Genomic DNA, 18,112 nt, shown 5'->3' with positions numbered 1-18,112 from the left:
CAATATTACTGATTAATGACAGAATAACAAGAACGAGCTTAAAGTTTTAATTTTATTTAGAAGAGCAAACAATACTATTAAATGTTCACATTAGTATTGATCAGAAGATAAAACATCACAATTATAGAAAAATTTCTGTACAGTTGATTAAATTGCTGTCAGAGTCACTTCGACAAATCCATTTCTGTCAGTGTTTAGTGTGCTTGCAGAGGAAGGAAAACTGACTGAAGTCTGCTTGGGAATCAATACGCGACATTGGCACGTCAAGGTCGGACAGTCGGGTGGTTCCATTGAAATTGCGTAAGTAACGGTGGCGTTCATTTACACTGATTTTCTGACTTAATTTATATGGATCTCAGATAACAGACCATTGTTATTTTAATCAGGCAACCACCTTCAGGAAATAAGTCTACATCAGGGATGGAGAATCATTTTATTAAGTCCTCAGAGAACCATATTAATTTATGAACAATTTTATTATAGTATAAGCATTTTTATAACCATTCCATTTAGGTTATAAATTCTGCCGCGGGCTGTTGATGGTGTTGACTAGCTAGATAAATGGAACCCCTCATCCCCCTCCCAGTGGGTGTGTCGGCTCGTGTGGGAGGCGTTCACAGCCTTGCGTGATCCTTCAGAATGACCTCCAGCTTCTGACCCAGCATGACGTTCCCTCGAATCTTGAGCTTGCCTGAGAAGAATGCCTATATAGAGGCGAAAAAAAAACAAAAAAAAAAACATCCCCATCAATCTCAATATTTGGACAAAATGTCTTTAACGAGGGAGCTGAAGCTGTGACAGCGGCTGTCCTTTTCAAAAATCCACCGGCTATTCTTTCCCTGCTTGCTCCTTTAACTGTGGGAGAGGGTAGAAAAGACCCTCCTTAACCGAGGGGGGCTTTTTTTTTTTCTCCTTCAAAACACACTGGGATCAATATGGACCCGTCGTGACTAGGGTATAAATTTGAAGCTGGCCCATAACAGATGAATTGCCGCAGAGATATCAAATGACGTCCATTGATTACCTGCGAGTGCTTTGGTCTTGAAAGAGCCCCCCGACTAGCTTTTTATGTGACGTGATGAATGGAAGACGTCTTTACAAATTGGTTACTTTCACTCACATGTATACGAAGGGCTCTCGGGGAAGCCGACTTCACCCGCAAAAATTCATTATTTCTGGAGGATAGCCTTGCGCGACGTGAAATCTTTCACGGCTGCCTTTGCTGTTTCAAAATTAAAACACTAGGAATAGTTGAATCGAAGAGCTAATTGCTTAATTATGTTGGGATGATGACATGTCCAGGTTGCATCCCTAACTGGTATAGAAGTGGCAACATAAAAGCTGCCTTTCAGAAATTTTTCAGCATGCCACACCACAATACTCTATACAATTAAAAAATAAAAATAAAAAAAGCATTATCTGAAAATGTTATAATACAACGGCGTATTAGGGCCACTTCATAAAGTTGTAAATTTGCAAGGTTTTTATTTTTCTCGCAAATTTGCCAAAATTTTTATTTAAATTTTATTTATTTAAATATTACCCAACCCCCAAACCCGGAAAAAAATATATATATTTATACGTTGCTCTAATACACCTTTATAATTATTTTTTTATTATTCCTAATTATTCTCCTTTTTCACTGGAGGAAGTAAAACATTTTATCAAATTTGCCTTTGTAGAATGTAGCTTGGCAGATTTAAAACTTTGCATTGAATTTTTTTTCAATCCTTAAAAAAAATAAATAAAAAAAAAAAAAAAATCATTATCAGGCCCCATTGTATGTCAAGGCACCACTGCCCTCTGCTCATTCCTACCGTCTGTGGTTTAAGTTTATCTTGCACCACCTCCATGAAGTCTTCATCTGACACCGTGAAAGTCACGTCTGCCTTCCCGCCGGAGGCGCCGCGATGCAGCGCGCCGGTCCCGTTCTTCAGGTCAATTGCTGGAGGACGACAAGAAGTCCCGTTGTCAAACCCGATTGCGTTTAACGCAACGAGCACCCGCGTGGGTTCAAGTGCACTCACTCCACTCCGCGACGTTCTTGCCGTCTTTGGTGATCTCCCAGCCGAAGACGGCGTTGACCTTCTTGACCAGCTCGCCGCCAGACTCTCGGATGCGGCGTCCGATCTCCGCGAACACCAGCTCGCTATGAAGACCCGCCCCTGCCTACACCATCCAAAGAAGACCTTTAAAGTTGCCACCTTTTAAAAGAGGTGAGATTCGCACGACTCACCTGAGGAATCCCGGTAGATGTCTCAGCAGTTTCGTGTAAATCGACGTAAGCGCCCGCAAGCGCCACGGCGCCGGTCTCCTTTACCTGGAAGAGAGCAAAGAGCAAGTAAGAATCTGTCTGACATGCGTATTTTGACAGGAATGATCCATACTGACTTTACACTGAATGTGAACTCTGTTTCCTTCCTTCCACATCTCCGTCTGCAGGGACTGACCCGGCAGCACTGGCTTCACAAAGCGGACCTGTGAGGAGGCACAACTGAGGATTTGACTACTTGATAGATAACAGAGAAAATTATATATTTTTAGAACACGCAGTCACACGGCCAAAGATCGCACGCTTAGTTACTGCCACGAAGTGTTGTGAATTAAGTCAATACTTGAAACCTTGATGGCTTTGAATCTGGAGGGGTCGTTGGCAGCAAACTGCTTGAGGACGTGTCTCGCCGCAAAGCCAAACGAGCACAAGCCGTGCAGGATGGGTGACTGGAAGCCTTAATGAAAATGTCAGACATGTGGAAAATTGACTTCTGAAGTGCTAAATTAAACAACCAAGTATTTGATTTATTTATTTATTTTTTTTAAACATATCTGTGAGCAAGTCCTACCTAACAGCACCTCCGCAGATTAGTTGCCCTAGCTGACGATGCAGAGCCACTTTAAAGCTTGGAGTTTTGTTTCTAAACTACTACTGTCAAGCAAAAGTGTCCCCCAACAGGTGCGACACCCCATCGATGCATGTCGAAGGCAAAAGGTAAGCAGAGCTGCATTGTTTTCTCAGTGAGTTAAAATGCCTTAATTGTCTTTTTAACTCACTGTTGCCCCAACAGTGTACACTCACTGTCACTCATTTGAAAGAGAAAGGACCCGCCCCCTAAATATCAGCAAGACGAGCAATAGGCTGGGTGGGTAAAGTCTAATATAATTTTGTTTTTTTTTGTGCAGTGTTTATAATAGAGCACTGATATTATATATTGGACGAATATCGGTGTTTTTCAAAATCTGACGGCCGATGAAAACCATTTTAATCTCAGGAAACTATTTAAATATTTAGTTAACTTTAGAAAAGATACTGCTGACCCCTGGGCACCTTCTTAACCTTCTTTTTTTGTTCAACATTAAAACAAAGAAATGTGAACGTTTAAGTTAGTTCATTTTTTTAATTTAGGGAAAAACAGAGCTATGGTATTTACTGAAAGTATTTGCTTCAAACATCAGTTAAAAAACATCCGTTTATCTCTAATTTATAACTCCCGTATGTCATAGTTGTCCTAGGAATTAAATTTAAGCTGTGTTTATTTAAAAAAAAAAAAAAAGAAAAGAAAAGAAAAAAAAGTCATTTACTGATTACACGTGTCTTGTCACAGCAATTCAAGTCTTACCTCCCATGGCAGCGAAGCTGGGGTCAATGTGGAGGGGGTTCCAGTCCCCACTCAGACGATACAAGGCTGCCTAGGAGGCAATAGATGAGACTCATAAATCATAACATCAGAGACGTCTACAATAACAAGGCGTGGGCATCATTCTGACAATCCTTTTCACATTTGATGATTGTTTCTTTTTCACCTGGTCGTTAGTGGTGGAATCCACCAGCACCACGTCTGGAGCTCGCTGAGGCGGCGGCACAAGAGGCTGCAGGGTGATCGAACACAGCAGGAAGCGCCATTAATATACCTCACGTCTTATTGTGTTGTCAGAAAAACACTGAATTTAACACACTTTGGCTTTCTGCGATGTTCTTTTGCCTCCAAAGCCTCCGGCGCCGACCACAAACACAGAAAACTGGTTGAAGCAGAGCAGATCGGCGCCGTTGTACGTGTTCACTGGGAGAGGAGAAGTACTTTTAGAGGGGGGCGGGGGGATCATAATCCGGAGCGGCGGACGACTCGCTCACCATCCAAGAGGATCACCGCCCCGGAGCCTTTGTCCAGCACGTCTGCAATGGTGGCCTCTGAGGTCAGTTGTCCTTCAAGAAGAAAAATGATTGCAAAGATTTCACTTTTTTTTTTTTTTTTTTTGAAGAGGGTTTAGGCTCCCTTTGTTGAGTGCTTCATACCGGAGGTGGGAAGAGGTTTGTAGAGCTCAAGATACTGCTCGCCATGTAGCACCTGATGCATGACATACATACATGACAATCAAATTTGTATTGGACTCTGGGATAAATTATTAAAAAGAAAAAAACTAAATCACCACCAAAATTATCACAATCAAAATCAGCACTTGCAACATTACCACTACTAGTGTTAATAGTGTGTTTTCTAGAGCTGTGAAAGGATCATTTTTTTTCTTCTTTTTTTTTTAAATTAGATTAATCATGATTAGTCCCTTAATTAAATTGCTTCCAAAAACGTATAAATATGTTCTATTTTAAATATCACCATGGTCCCAAAAACGTATTTATGTTTTTTGTAGGGGTGCACTGATCAGAATTTTCCAGCCGATCCCCGATCTTTTAAAAAGTCTGACTTGCTGATTCCGATTTTTGCCAATACAATTTTTTTTTTTTTCATTACAAGCAGCATATACCTTCAGTGTTCCAATGTTGTTTTATTGGAAAACATTGACCAATATCAGTGAAATATTACAAATGGGTTTTCACTGCACATGAAGTAGTTCTCTCAAATAAAATGAAAATCATATTAGTCACCTCAGCAGAAGAGGACAGTGGCTGAGTTTTTCACACCTCTGAGAGGCGAGATGAGATTGGTGGAAAAGACCACCGATCTTCCAAAATTAAGGAAATCGGCTGGCCGGTCAATCGGTACACCACTAGTTTGTTTTTTTTTTGTTTTTTTTATGCTAGAACATACAGAAGGCTTTGATACAGCATCTGAACTGAAGAGAACGCTTGAAGCTGGTAGTTATTACAAAAACGGCCAGCAGGTGGCAGCAGAGTATAAGAGATCAACCAGGGCCATGTTGCCTAAAGCTCTTTTTCCCACTGCTTTAAACATTACTTTTTTTTTTCCTGATGAAAGAAGATACTTTAATCTTTCTTTTGGTAGGCTCCATGTTTTTATAGTAATGGAACACAATATTCTGTGGGCCTTCCAAAATCAGTCAAAATCCAGTAAACCAGGCCGGGAGAGAAGGGGGTTGCTTCAGTGAAAATGGCTGGGAGTGAATGAGTTAATGTAACCATTAAGTTAAGGGATCATCTGTGGTAAAAATTAATAGTGCGATTAATCTGCATTAATGCATATTTGTGACTAATCAATGAGTTAATGCTGTAACTTTGACAGCACTTGTGTTTTCCTCACCTGTGTGAAGTCAATGTTGAGTCCGGGCAACGAGCTCAGGCCGCCATCCATCATGGCCGCCTGAGCAGGAATGACCCCAAAGGTTGGAAGGCAGCCAAAGTCTGCATGGCCTTCGTACAGGAACCTAAAGAGAACAATACAGTTGTGTAGTGTTTAAGTTGAACACGTCATCTTAGTGGCAAGTAATCACACACCTGAGATGGTCGGGGTCCTTGGTGGACATGCCCACACCAAGCGCGTACAGGATGCACTGCGTGTGCGAGAAGCTGAACGTCGTGGCGGCAAGTTTTTGTCCCACTGCTGCAGTCTGACACAAAGAGAAGAGACGCTTACATGCTCATGTATGTCGGCCTCTTCACATAAAAAGCTCTGCTGAAATCCACTCATTATCAAATCAGGCTTCCTGTGAACCCCTCGCGGGGCAAGCGCTTCTTCATTAGTCTCGTTAACGGCCGCCGCCTCGGCTTTTTTGTTCCGGTCGACGGATGTGACTGCTCCCACGCTGCACAATAGTGACCAGCAGCCGCCTGACAGCCGCTCCAAACCAACCGACTGCCTGGTTTTTAATTAAGACCGCCATGGAGCGTAGACATCGGGGACGCGCTTGCCTTTCAGCCCCGCGTTAAATATTGGAACCCGGTAATGAATCTTTAATGTGCTTGGCCACACACGCGCATCGCTTATCTATACAATCAAATAGGCATAATGAATTGACCAACTATGGAAGCCAGAAATGAGGAAAATGTCTATTGGCCTTGAAATTGATTCTTTGTGTGCTGCAAAGTTTGCACAACTCTGAATAGGAAAGTCAGTCTTGATGCAAACGTTCAATTATGTTTCTCCTACTCACAGGGTTGTTGCCAGAAGTGGAGGATGCAGCAGGAGCAGAGGTCGGGCGAGCGGCAACATTCTGGCCCGACTCCACCTTTGACAGAACGCTCACAATGGACTGAAGAGATTCTGCAAAGTGGTGAGAGAAAGATTATCAGTTTTGTTTTCAACCAAATAAAGCCATTTTCTTAAATCTAATGCTGGGCTGTAACCAAGGTTACTTTAGTTAACTAAAACTAACTAAATAACTAAAATTGTTAACAATATAAAGCAAAAATGAAAAGTAACAAACTACGTTTCAAGCCTGTGGGATTGATTTTAAATGTGATTTAAGTATATTTATTTCAATATTAATCGGAATAAGGACGTTTGACAGTGTGTCGCACAGAAGTGACGTCATGTAGCAGCAGCCAATAGAAAAGATGAAAACCTTCAGACGACATCGCTCCCAATTTCATCTTGACAACTAATTAAAACTAACTAAATTTAAAAAACAAAACTCGAAAATGAAATAAAAAAATAACTATAATGAAAATTACAAAACTATAACAACGCTGGCTGTAACACTGCACATTATCACATTATGAAAGTACGTAATCATTCTTATGATGATCAAATATTGTATCTTAAGGGAGTAAATGCAATCTGAATTGGACAAATTCCAACACTTCTTAAATTAAGGTTTGCTCATCTCTTTTTCCTCTGTGCAATAATTTATCAATACGATGTAGCATTTCTGTGCTACTAGGGAAGAGAACAAAAGAAACAGCTCTAGGGCTGATAAAAATTAAAAAAAACACATCTCACACATACAAGTTAAAGGAGGGCCGTTGCCTATCGGCAGGTAGTTATAGCAACAAGGTTCGGTAATAAGCTACAAATGAGGAGGCAGCACAAAGCCATGCTAATGAGACCGGCTGGCTCCCGTTGGGGCCGCCACCCCCGTGCGCTTCAACGCAAACGACGCCGCCCTCCTCGCCGCCGTGCGGCTGAGAAGGATGGAGGAGGCGGAGAGAAGTAACACTAAATGATAATTACAGCAATAATTATGCGTGACTCACTGCAAAACACTCCTCACCTCGACTTGTTTTTCTCTCCACTTTTCTTGACCTGTAACCGCAGATTGCCTCACGCTACTGGAGGGAAACTCCGGAGGAATACAGATGAGCGGGTACCAAAAGATTTCCCTTTTACGCTACAGAAATAGTAAATGTGCGATGACGCTGGTGGTGTATGTTGCCACTTCCCAACCTGTGAACATGCCAATTACTACTTTCCTATCAACCATTTTGTTACATTTACATTGACTCAGTGATGCAAACGTTGCTTGGTTCAGTTGACTATTCACATACTTTTTTGCACATTTTTGGTTAAAATAAATCTCTATTTGGTAGTGAGGGGAAAATAAAGCTTCACTTGTGATAGATTTTTTTACTCCTCTAGATCAGTGGTTCTCAATGTTTTTTTTCCAGCCAAGTACGAGGAAAAAAAAAATTATTAAAACCAAGTGCTGTGCCATCAGTGGCTGATTTATTCAACTTTGGCACTCTATTTGTATTTATGTGGTCTCTTGGAGCTATTTGGAAATAAAAAGATTAGTGCTGTCAAAGTTAAAGCGTAAAGTCATATTGATCAATCACAAAAAAAATATGGCATTAATCATATATTAGCGAAGATTATCCTTTATCTTGACAGCAGATGGTTATGTTAAATGTAGAACAGGTTGTGTTTGAGCAACAAACATAACTACATGTATTAAAATAAAGCATTTCATAAAATGTTTGTGTATGACATTCAGAATATTTTTTCATGTCAAACTACTGGGGTCATTTTTTTCCTCATTTTAAATTAAATTATGCAAGTAATTAACTGAGTAGAAAAAGAGGAGGATAAAAAATTTGAAGAAAAAAATAAGAGATCTTTAAATTTGGCGGGAAAAAATGATTAAAAAAAACTTTTTAAACAAGTGTTTAATCAAAATTATAAACTGTGATTAATCTGATTAAAAATATAATCATTTGACAGCTCTAGATATAGATATAACTTAAAAAAAAAAGCCATCATTTAATTATAAATAAAGATTTGTGGACATACAAATTATTTTCAACATAAAGAGTCTTCTTTTGGGATCATGGTACAAAAAAAAAAAAAAAAAAGTATGAATGTGTAAATAATAATTCTGTAAACACATGTACAAGTAAATATACATTTTAACAAATTCACTTAAATGCTTGATCCTCAAGGTGTGGACCTTCGCAACGTGAGGCATCTTTGTCGCTGGCAGTACCCAATTCTTCAAAGAGCGAATGCTTAATCTCTGCCATCTCCTTATTTGAAAACCCGACTGAAAAGTATTGGCGCAAATATTCAAATAGTACGCTACGTGTATTTCTCGTAAGTGTCTGAATTTTTTTCTCAAAATCTGCCAATCTGCCACTTTCTAAAATCACAAATTTACAAGTTTTTTTTCTTGGAAGATTGCCCCCCACCCTCAAAAAAAAAATACTTATACGTGGCCCTAATACGTCATCGTGGAATCCTGATACTCCTTTTCCTGGCCCTGGTTGAATTTGAGCCACCATTTTGTGTCACTGCTGTTTCAACTAAACAGCAATCTGAGGCAGCAGCAAGAATCAGAAAAATTGCTTTCCCAGGTATATGTGATTGCCTGGCAATTGTAGTCTAACTTTATCCCACAGTCATTTCGGATAAGTGAACGTCTGTTGTTCAATTGCACTGCTGTGTCTGACACATCATTGCCTCCGTTAAGGCTCTGATACCACATTTGTGAAAGCGGAAAATGTCTTTGTCACACTATTCCACATCGGAGCCTCATACTGGGGGAAAAAAACGAAAGGTGTCTTTTGCAAGCAGTGTACCGTTTCATAATTGAAGCAGTGGAGTGGCACTTTGTTTACGTCTGTCAACTTGTAACCTTCCAGCATCTGTCGCTGGTGCCACAGAATCACTGACCTTGTACCGACGTGGGCTTGGTTGAGTCTGTAAAATCACAAACTTTGTCCCACTGGTCCCTGACAGCCTCGGGAGTCATGGGCTGGTTCCTCTGTCTGGTGATGCAGCCCTGAGTTCGCTCCCAGCGCACTGAGCACACATGAGGTCATTTTTAAATGCCGGCAAGCCCAAATCTGGTGGTGGTGGTGCTCGGGGCTAATTAATAACAGATGCGTACAGACAGGACGGAAAACACAAAGACTCACATTTGCCAATCCAGCCCGCGCCGACCTGCAAGCAAATGAATCATCACGGCAAACATTGGAACGGGTTCAGTGGCGGCGGAAGTGAGACCGAGCCGCGATTACCTCAAAAAGTCCTCCGCTTTCTTGGCATTGTTCGTGACAGAGCCACAGCACCATGGGAGCCACATACTCGGGCTTGAGCGCCGCCACCAGATCTAAATAAAACAAACAGACGCTGGAGAAGCGCAGCCTCGTTTTCAAGGCGCATCTGCAGGGATCACTTCACTGCACTGCTAACAACGCGTTTTGGGGCAGAGCGGTGCACAGAAATAGCAGCAAGTTGTCAAACTACATTATCATTGGCATCATTTCTCAGTTAGTCATGCACGACCACGCAAAAAATGTGAACTGTTGTGAAGGGCCACTTGTTCAGTCAATATGGAGTCTATAGCAGTGGTTCTCCTAAAAATGCCGTCCAAGTACCAGCATCACAATAGTATAGTAGGCCACCTGAGATTTCATTCCTAAAATGTATATTTAAATATGTAAGACATAGGGCTGCTCCATTATGGAAAAAATAATAATCACAATTATTTTTGGCAGTAATTTAAAACCCGATTATTCAAATGATTATTTTTTTGGTACAAAACAAAATGTTTAAGCATATAAAAATATTAATACCAATTCAAAAAAATGAACACTAATATGTAAGTTCCTTTTGGAGCAAACAGAATTTACAATAATATATATATTTTTAATAATATATTTGTTTCTTTATGTTGGGAAAAACTTGAAGTTGGAGTGCAGCATGTGCACTAGGCAGTAGAACAATCATTTATTTTTTGGTACAAAACAAGACAATGTTTAAAATGTAAAAAAAAAAATATAATGATAATTATGCAAGTTCCTTTTGGATGAAACAAATTTTATGAAATTAGTCATTTTAAAAATTACAACAACAAAAAAGTGAAAATGTATAAATCTAAACAACTCAAAAATTATTATTAATCTTTTTTTCACAATTATACTGATTTTATAATTGCGGCGTGTAATAATTAGAATTGGAATTGAATTAAGATCAATTGCACAGCAACAGTAAGTCACAAACATTATTGAACAGGTGTTGAACAAAATGTTTTCCTTCTGATTTCAAAACAAATCTGGTTTTACAGTCATAACTGTCTTCTTAACAATAATCTGGCCCATGACTAAAATTACTTTGACAACCCTCACATGTATTTTGTTTTATTTGTTGTGTTTTTGTTTTGTTTTTCTCTTCCTCAGGCCAGTGGTACGAAACCTAAGGCCTGTGGGCCATTTATAGTTCCAGTAGGGCGGGTTTGTACGTACAGGTTTTATTTGAGTAGTCCGGCTGCCCATGTTCCAAATATCAAGGTTTACTGAAGAAGATTCTAAATTGTCCATAGGTGTTATTGTGAACGGCTGTTTGTCTTTCTGTGCACTCCCTGTGTCTGGCTGCCAACCAGGCCAGGGTGTACTTCGCCTCTCACCCCAAGTCAGCCCAGCCAGGCACAATAGAATATGGATGGATTTAGTATAGCCCTGAGAGGACTTTATAAAAGTTGACATGGCTCTGGCTTTTGGCGCTAAAACCCAGCACGCGGGCTGCGGAGCCGACCAAATGCAAGAACAATAAACACATGTGAAATTGTTGTTGATTTTAAAAGCAGATTAACATCAACATGCAATAATTGTACCTGAAAATAATTCATTTTATGGCGATGCTGGCTTGCAAGAAGAAGAGACATATCGCTCTTGTCACCATGGTAACCGTGAATCACCATTTTTATATTAAACGGACCAGCCCAGCCAACTCAAATTAAATTTCTAATTAATTTCCCCCAATAAGAAATGATAGAAAAGGGATATATGCCCTTGCAGCGGTCAGGGGGTCCTTGGTGTATGACGATTCCCATATGTCAAAGGTTGTCAACCTCAATTTTGTCTTGGGCCGCATTGTAGTTACAGTTTTCCTTACTTTAAGACTGTGAAACCATATAAAATGTTTCATAACCTCCTCATATCATTACTTAATAGAGGTGCAACGATTAATCCACAACTAATAGATTAGAAAATTGATAATTATTTTGATATTCAATAAATAGTTTAAATATCTTTTTTTATTTAAAATTGTCCACATTTTCGGAATTTCAGCTCCTCCATAGTAAATATTACATTATATTAATTATATATTTTATATTATATTAATTATATATTTTATATATTATTAGTATTATTATTTTATATTATATTAATTATATATTTTATATATTATTAGTATTATTATTTTATATTAAATTTATATTTATTATAATATTTTGTTCTCTACAGTACTCCATTAAAAAAAAAAAAGACTTTTACTTTTTTTGGTTCAAAATTTTTGCCTTTTTTCCTCACATTACAGACCAAACCAATAACTGAATCACAATTACTGTAATATGTTTGTGCACTGTTGATTTAAAATAATGTCCTGGTTTTGAAAAAAAGAGATGGAAATTCAAACTTTTTTTGGTATCTCAACGTTATTTACATATGACAATATGACATTTTGGTAAAGATTTTAGCAAGCCTCATAGAAGTTGAAATACTTGATTTGCTTTTGCCGGCCACATAAAATAATGTGGTGGACCAAATCTGGCCCCGGGCCTTGAGTTTGACATCTGTGCCATAATTTGATCGGCATTTCATATTTCATGCGTCCGCGTACCTGGAGGCATGACGGTCTCGGTGAGGCGTGAGCCGGCAACGGGAGCGATGGTGTTGCAGTGGATGTTGTATTTGCGTCCCTCGATGGCCAGCGTGTTGGACAGGCCAAGCAGGCCCAGCTTGGCCGAACTGTAGTTGGCTTGGCCGAAGTTGCCGTAGATGCCCGCGGCTGAAGCCGTCATGATGATTCTAGGTGCCGTTAATGCAGAATGGCAGCCATCACATGGGAGGCGGTGGGGGTGGAGGTGGGGGTTTAACAAGGGAGGTCAAATCTTAAATGGAAAACTCTTCTACCAGATATTTAAACTTCAAGTTATTGTTCAAGACCCCTTGAGTTTTTTTTGTTTTTTTTTAAACATGAATCAGCACTGATTCAGTTTAAGGACTATTCAAATTATCCAGGTCAATCCTAAAAGCTGCATAGCCAAATTAACACGTTTCTCTTTTTTTCCCTGCTCTAATTTACATATCCATATCAAATGTGCTGTCTGAGCCTTTTATGCAGATTTTTTTTTTCTCTCTCTCACTTAACACCGTGAAGCCAACTGTGAGCTCATCATATTCAGGAGCATCAAGCGACTGATTTATGTATTGCTACCTGAGGCTCTCGACTGGCTCCAGTCTGTCTTTACAATACGCCGTTCTGTAAGGTGAGATGAGAAACGTCTTACCTGCCAAACTTTTGGTTCTTCATGTGATTCCAGGCGGCGCGCGTCACCAAAAAGGAGCCTCGCAGGTGAACTCTGTGAATGAGGTCTGTAAACAATTGGAAATTGTCTCAATCTGAAGTATTCAAATGTGCGTTTATTTACATATAAAAACATTCTATTTTAAACATTGCCACTGTCCTGAAAACATATATATACGTTTTTTATGCTAGAGCATACACAAGGCTTTGATACAGCCTCTGAATTGGAGAGAACACTTAAAACAATGGTAGTTATTACAAAAACGGCCAGCAGGTGCAGCAGAGTATAAGAGATCATCCAGGGCCTTGTTGCAACAAGTTCTTTTTGCCAGTGATTTCAACAGGTTTGTGAATAATGATGAATATTAGCTATATTCTAATGCTAATAGCTGCAAAACAGAAACAGGTAGAAATATCCTTTTTTCCCTGATGAAAGAAGAGACTAATCTTTCTTTTGGTAGGTTCCATATTTTTATAGCAATAGAACACAATATTCTGTGAGCCTTGCAAAATCAGTCAAAATCCAGTTAAACAGCGAAGGGGGTTGCTTGAGTGAAAATTGCTGGGAGTTAAATTGTTAAATATAATCTCAAATAAGCAATTGGGGTCATTTAGTTTTATTATGACTGATTTAAACGGGGTTGGCGGTGTACACTGGAGTTTTGTTAATATGGCGGCAACGTACCTCAACTTTGTACACAAGTCGGAATGTGCAGTAATCTATTACTAATCTATGCTAATGCAGAAGTATAGTCAGAAATATCAGCCATGAATATGCAATAGTTAAATCAATTTCATGTCCTCACCCCAATCCAAATCGCTTGTCCTGGCGAATGAGCGGTCCCGAAGGATCCTTCCAAAGAGCGAACGGGTCATAAACGGGGACAGTGATGGAAGAGTTGTTTTTCCACAAAATGACTTACCCGGCATTGTTTACGACAATATCTGAAAAACAAGATATTAGATATAAGATTTTGTAGGTACAAAAGCGAGGCCTGTCAGAGCTGTAAACAAAAACATTAACAACGGCTCTATCCCGCTACCAGTGAGTTTGTCCGTACTGAACGAAGCACAGTTCTGGAACGGCCTCACCCAAAAAGTCGTGATTAATGTTATTGATCCCCACCTGGTCCCCTGCCGCTTCTGGCCTATCGATTAGCACTCACCTATTCTTCCAAACGCATCCAGCGCCGCTTGAATGAGCTTCTCTCCATCTTCCACAGAGTCTGTGAGCGTGCAAGGCCGAGATGGGGAGGGAAGCTTTAAAACCAAGCTGAGTGATTTTCTATTAAAACTGACAGTTACAATAATGCGCTCATGAAAAGAGCACGCAACAAACAAGGAAAATCCAATTACTTAACCTACACTGATCGCCTCTATCATTGATTGCAATGCATCATTTCAGTTGGTGCAACATTTTCTTCAGAATTATATCTACAATCAATCACCAACTGTAATTATACAGTATTAAGTCTAACAGAATCCATGCATGCTAGTTGACCTCCATTTTGTTTATACAAATCCATCTTCTTGGGGTTTGTTGGCTATACTATTTAAAAAATAAAAAAAAACATGGTGCAAGTTCGTACTAGTTAGCCTCAAGGTCAACATGAGTAGCATCTGTTCTAAAAATAGCTCACCAATGATGGGACATGACTTACTAAGAAGGATTAAAACAGGAGGAAAAAATAATATTCATTTATTTATTAAAAAAAATAAAAATGTAATAATTAAAAATATGCAGTTTTTATGTACCCAAATATATTTTAAATTCATTTTTGAGCTGTAATTTTGAATACCGTGGTACTGCAATATTTTTCCTCACAGTAATCACAGTGTCAGAATGTAGCTCACTTTGCTGTGAACAGTCCATTCTGGTATCATTACTATTGTTCATTATGTTGTTGCGTTAGCTCCGTTTATTACCGAATTCCTGGATGGGGATGTGTTTACTAACTGACCAATCACTAGTAAAAGACAATAAAATGTGTAAAGTGGCGCATGAAATCTGTGTACCATGAGCTCAAACACAAAGAGAGATAGTGACATTTTACAGAAGAAAAAAGAAAAAGGCAACTAGAGGACAAGATGGAGGCTGGTCCAAAAACTTCTCACCGTAGTTGGCCACTGCCTTTCCTCCCTTGGCTTTTATCTCGTCCACAACCTTATCGGCAGCCGCAGAACTCTTTCCGCCCCCTTTCGTGTCTGCCCCAAGGTCATTCACTTGAATGTAGCGAGAGGAGGGAAAGATTAGCAATAAATAGGCAATGAGTGCAGTTTTCTGCCGGTGATTAGCGGCGTTTCGCTAAGCCTCGTCACACAGTTCAAGGGCGAGTTCATGGCAGATAGCGGCTATTATTTTAGATGTTTACGGCTGCTGCTTGCGTCGAAATCACGGTGCCAATCAATACAATGCACTAGAATGTGACACCATTGATCCTCTTAATACACCATAAGATCACAAGTGGAGCTTCGCCATGAACCATGCAAAATGAAATGATGTTACTTCACACTCAGCAGGAAGTCGTGATGGATTACATTAAATAGTTAAATACTAGCAAAGAAAATAACTGAGCTGTGTTGTATTTTTTTTCCCCCAATGCTGATTGTGGACATAAAAAGTCTTAACACCCCTGTTCAAATACCACATTTTTGCAATATAAAAAAAAATGGGATGAAAAGATAAAGTCATCATTCCGGCCCTGAACAGCTAGAACAGCTGACCTTTATTTGGGGTTAATCGGAGACACGTTATAATGTCATTGGGTAATTCTTAACACAGGTATATCCTGTATGTGCAACCACATTATCTCAGCAATTTATTTTTTACTGACCCTATAAAAACATTTTGTTTTAATTAATTGAGTTGTACAGGTTATATGTCACATTGGTGGTGGAAATAGTTTAGAAAATATTGGTGTCTTTTTTTTTAATATCACAAAAAAAAAAGGGAAAAAAAAAAGTTTCAAACAGGGGTGTGTAGACTTTTTATATACACCATTTCTGAATATATTTGGGCCACACTGAAATTAAAGGTTTTTTGTTGTTGTTTTTTACCACTGTGTGGTACATATTTCTAGGTAATATTAACATTTTCTCTTACCTACTTGCAATAACATTTATCATAATTTAACTGTAATCCCATAACCACGTACATTTATCATATTCTCTAAACAAACATATTCAAGATTTTTTGTAATAAGTGTCAAAATGAATTGATTAATCAAAAATCAATCATAAAATTAATTGCCAACTATTTTAAATTTTTTAAATATTTATAGCCATTTGTTAACGTAAAATTGCCCAAATCGTTTGATTACAGCCTCTTCATAGCAAAATTTTCTGATTTCTGTAGTGCTTCATGAAAGCAGACTGATATTTTGAATTTAATCAAAATAAGACATTTGCAAAATGCAAACACCTGCCTGTACTTTGGTAAATAGCTGATAACAACTGACTGGTGAACAATTTCTTTGTAATATTCTTTAATGCAACATACAATTTTATCCGATTAATCATTTGAACAATCATTAGAAAAAAAAAGAGAATAGTAAAATTATAATTTAATCTTTTGCCCTTTAACATTACAAATTCAAAGTGCATTCTCACAAATTACTTTGCTCTTGTAATATTTTGAATTAATTCTCATAAAATTTTTCTCATCTTATTCCAACCTTTTCTTCTTTAAAAAAAAAAAAAAGTCCAACAGTGTGTAGGAGCAAGACATTTTACACACACACCTCCCCACCCTGAATAGTACATGCTGTATTTCGTCAAATATTGCCAGGAAATATTCTTTGTTCTAAAGACGTTTTTCCTGTTATATTATAAACCGATTCTTGTAATAGTAAATCTTTTCTTGTAACATTATGTTTTATCCTCGTAATATGGTGATCTTACTCCCTAATTCAGTTATGGATTGAGACAGTTTTACCTGGAGTGACAGGAGTTCAGTTGGGAGGGTAGAGGTTAACCCCCATTCCCCCAACGCACACACAAACGTATGCACTCACACACCCACGCGCACACAGGAAGTGAATAATCTAAACTGTTAATTAAATGTCTAATACTGTACAATTTTGAAATTACTATATTGATAGATAACTGTCAACAGTAGAGGTGGCTGGCAACTGGGATGGCACGGCAACCCCTTGCCACCTCCTTTGCCCAAATCCTAAAACTGTATGCTAAGGTTTTGTTTTGTTTTTCATTTTCAAGGTGGCCCCAACATTTCCTTGTACAATATATGAATTGTTCTTCCAGAGTTGTGCAGTAAAGTCCCATAAATCTGAAGAATTAAAGGCGATAAGAGCAGAGTTTATATTTACCGACAACAGAAGCTCCTCTTTCAGCAAAGGCCAGTGCATATTCCTTCCCAAGACCTGCGCACAGGGGAAAGAAAAAAAAAAAAAAAAGTTTTTATTTATTTTCTAAAACTAAATCAACACCCACGTTGTCTGTGTTAGTGTTGCTGCATGTGTCCTTTGACACACTCCGCTTGACTGTACTGACTGTACTTTGATCCCTGTGGCCGACTGGAATTAGTGTCTTGTCTTTCCATGGATTTTTCTACAAATAGTTTAATATAAACTCTACATATTCGCGTTCAACTATTTCTATTGCTGTTTTAGCTATACAGTATGGGGTTGTTTACTCGTTAACACGTTAATGTTGCAGGAAAATATAACAACCAAATCTTAGACACGAAAACAAATGCATTCTCACAGTTTAGTGCACTTCGGTATCATAATCATCCCGATCAGCTGATAAGCATTTCGAAGATAACCACTGTACGTAGAAATATAGGCGGACATACACCAGAGTTAGCATCGATGACAGTCGAGCTAATATGCAGCATTCTAATGTTTCCACGGTCATTTTACCTCCTCCGGCACCAGTGACGAGCACAACTCTTCCTTCAAATGACAACGACATCGCTTGTTGTTCTGTGAGTGTTGTCTTCTAGAGCTGTACTTTACTCTTGCGTTCTTTTTCCAAGCAGGGTGAACTTTCACAAGTTCCACTTCCGCAATAAGGAGGGGCGGTCTCTGTGGAGACCAATCAGAAACGAGAATGTGATGAACCCGTTCCTTACGTCACTGAAACGTGAACGTTGAATGCCTTAAAAAAAAAAAAGAAAAAAAAAAGTCTAAAACGTTGCAATCAATAAAATA

General features: G+C 38.8%; 1 protein-coding gene across 1 annotated transcript; it reads right to left on the bottom strand.

The window, feature by feature from the left end:
* Positions 1-33: 33 nt before the first annotated feature.
* On the bottom strand, positions 34-17,992 carry hsd17b4 (hydroxysteroid (17-beta) dehydrogenase 4). Its single transcript, XM_077520751.1, has 25 exons — positions 17,822-17,992; positions 17,267-17,320; positions 15,054-15,161; positions 14,105-14,164; positions 13,862-13,883; positions 13,745-13,791; positions 12,922-13,006; positions 12,252-12,439; positions 9,647-9,738; positions 9,545-9,569; positions 9,300-9,428; positions 6,346-6,455; positions 5,690-5,802; positions 5,496-5,619; positions 4,292-4,343; positions 4,130-4,201; positions 3,955-4,058; positions 3,802-3,867; positions 3,618-3,687; positions 2,623-2,729; positions 2,392-2,478; positions 2,237-2,320; positions 2,028-2,169; positions 1,818-1,945; positions 34-704 (listed from the first exon to the last, which is right to left on the bottom strand). The coding sequence occupies exons 1-25, from the start codon at positions 17,871-17,873 to the stop codon at positions 615-617; spliced, it is 2,211 nt and encodes a 736-aa protein (XP_077376877.1). The 5' UTR covers positions 17,874-17,992; the 3' UTR covers positions 34-614.
* Between the last annotated feature and the right edge of the window lie 120 nt (positions 17,993-18,112).

Source organism: Festucalex cinctus, chromosome 5, assembly GCF_051991245.1.
Source record: "Festucalex cinctus isolate MCC-2025b chromosome 5, RoL_Fcin_1.0, whole genome shotgun sequence".
Classification (NCBI taxonomy): domain Eukaryota; kingdom Metazoa; phylum Chordata; class Actinopteri; order Syngnathiformes; family Syngnathidae; genus Festucalex; species Festucalex cinctus.
Note: the sequence above shows the minus strand (reverse complement) of the source record. Positions and strands in the feature narration are given on the sequence as shown.

Bases quoted from the DNA above. Each gene is read 5' to 3' on its own strand.
- hsd17b4 (XM_077520751.1), bottom strand. From the start codon at position 17,873: ATGTCGTTGTCATTTGAAGGAAGAGTTGTGCTCGTCACTGGTGCCGGA. The intron at 17,321-17,821 runs GTAAAATGACCG...CCCTGTGCGCAG, and splicing joins CGTCACTGGTGCCGGAGGAG to GTCTTGGGAAGGAATATGCA. The intron at 4,059-4,129 runs GTGAGCGAGTCG...CTCCTCTCCCAG, and splicing joins GGCGGTGATCCTCTTGGATG to TGAACACGTACAACGGCGCC.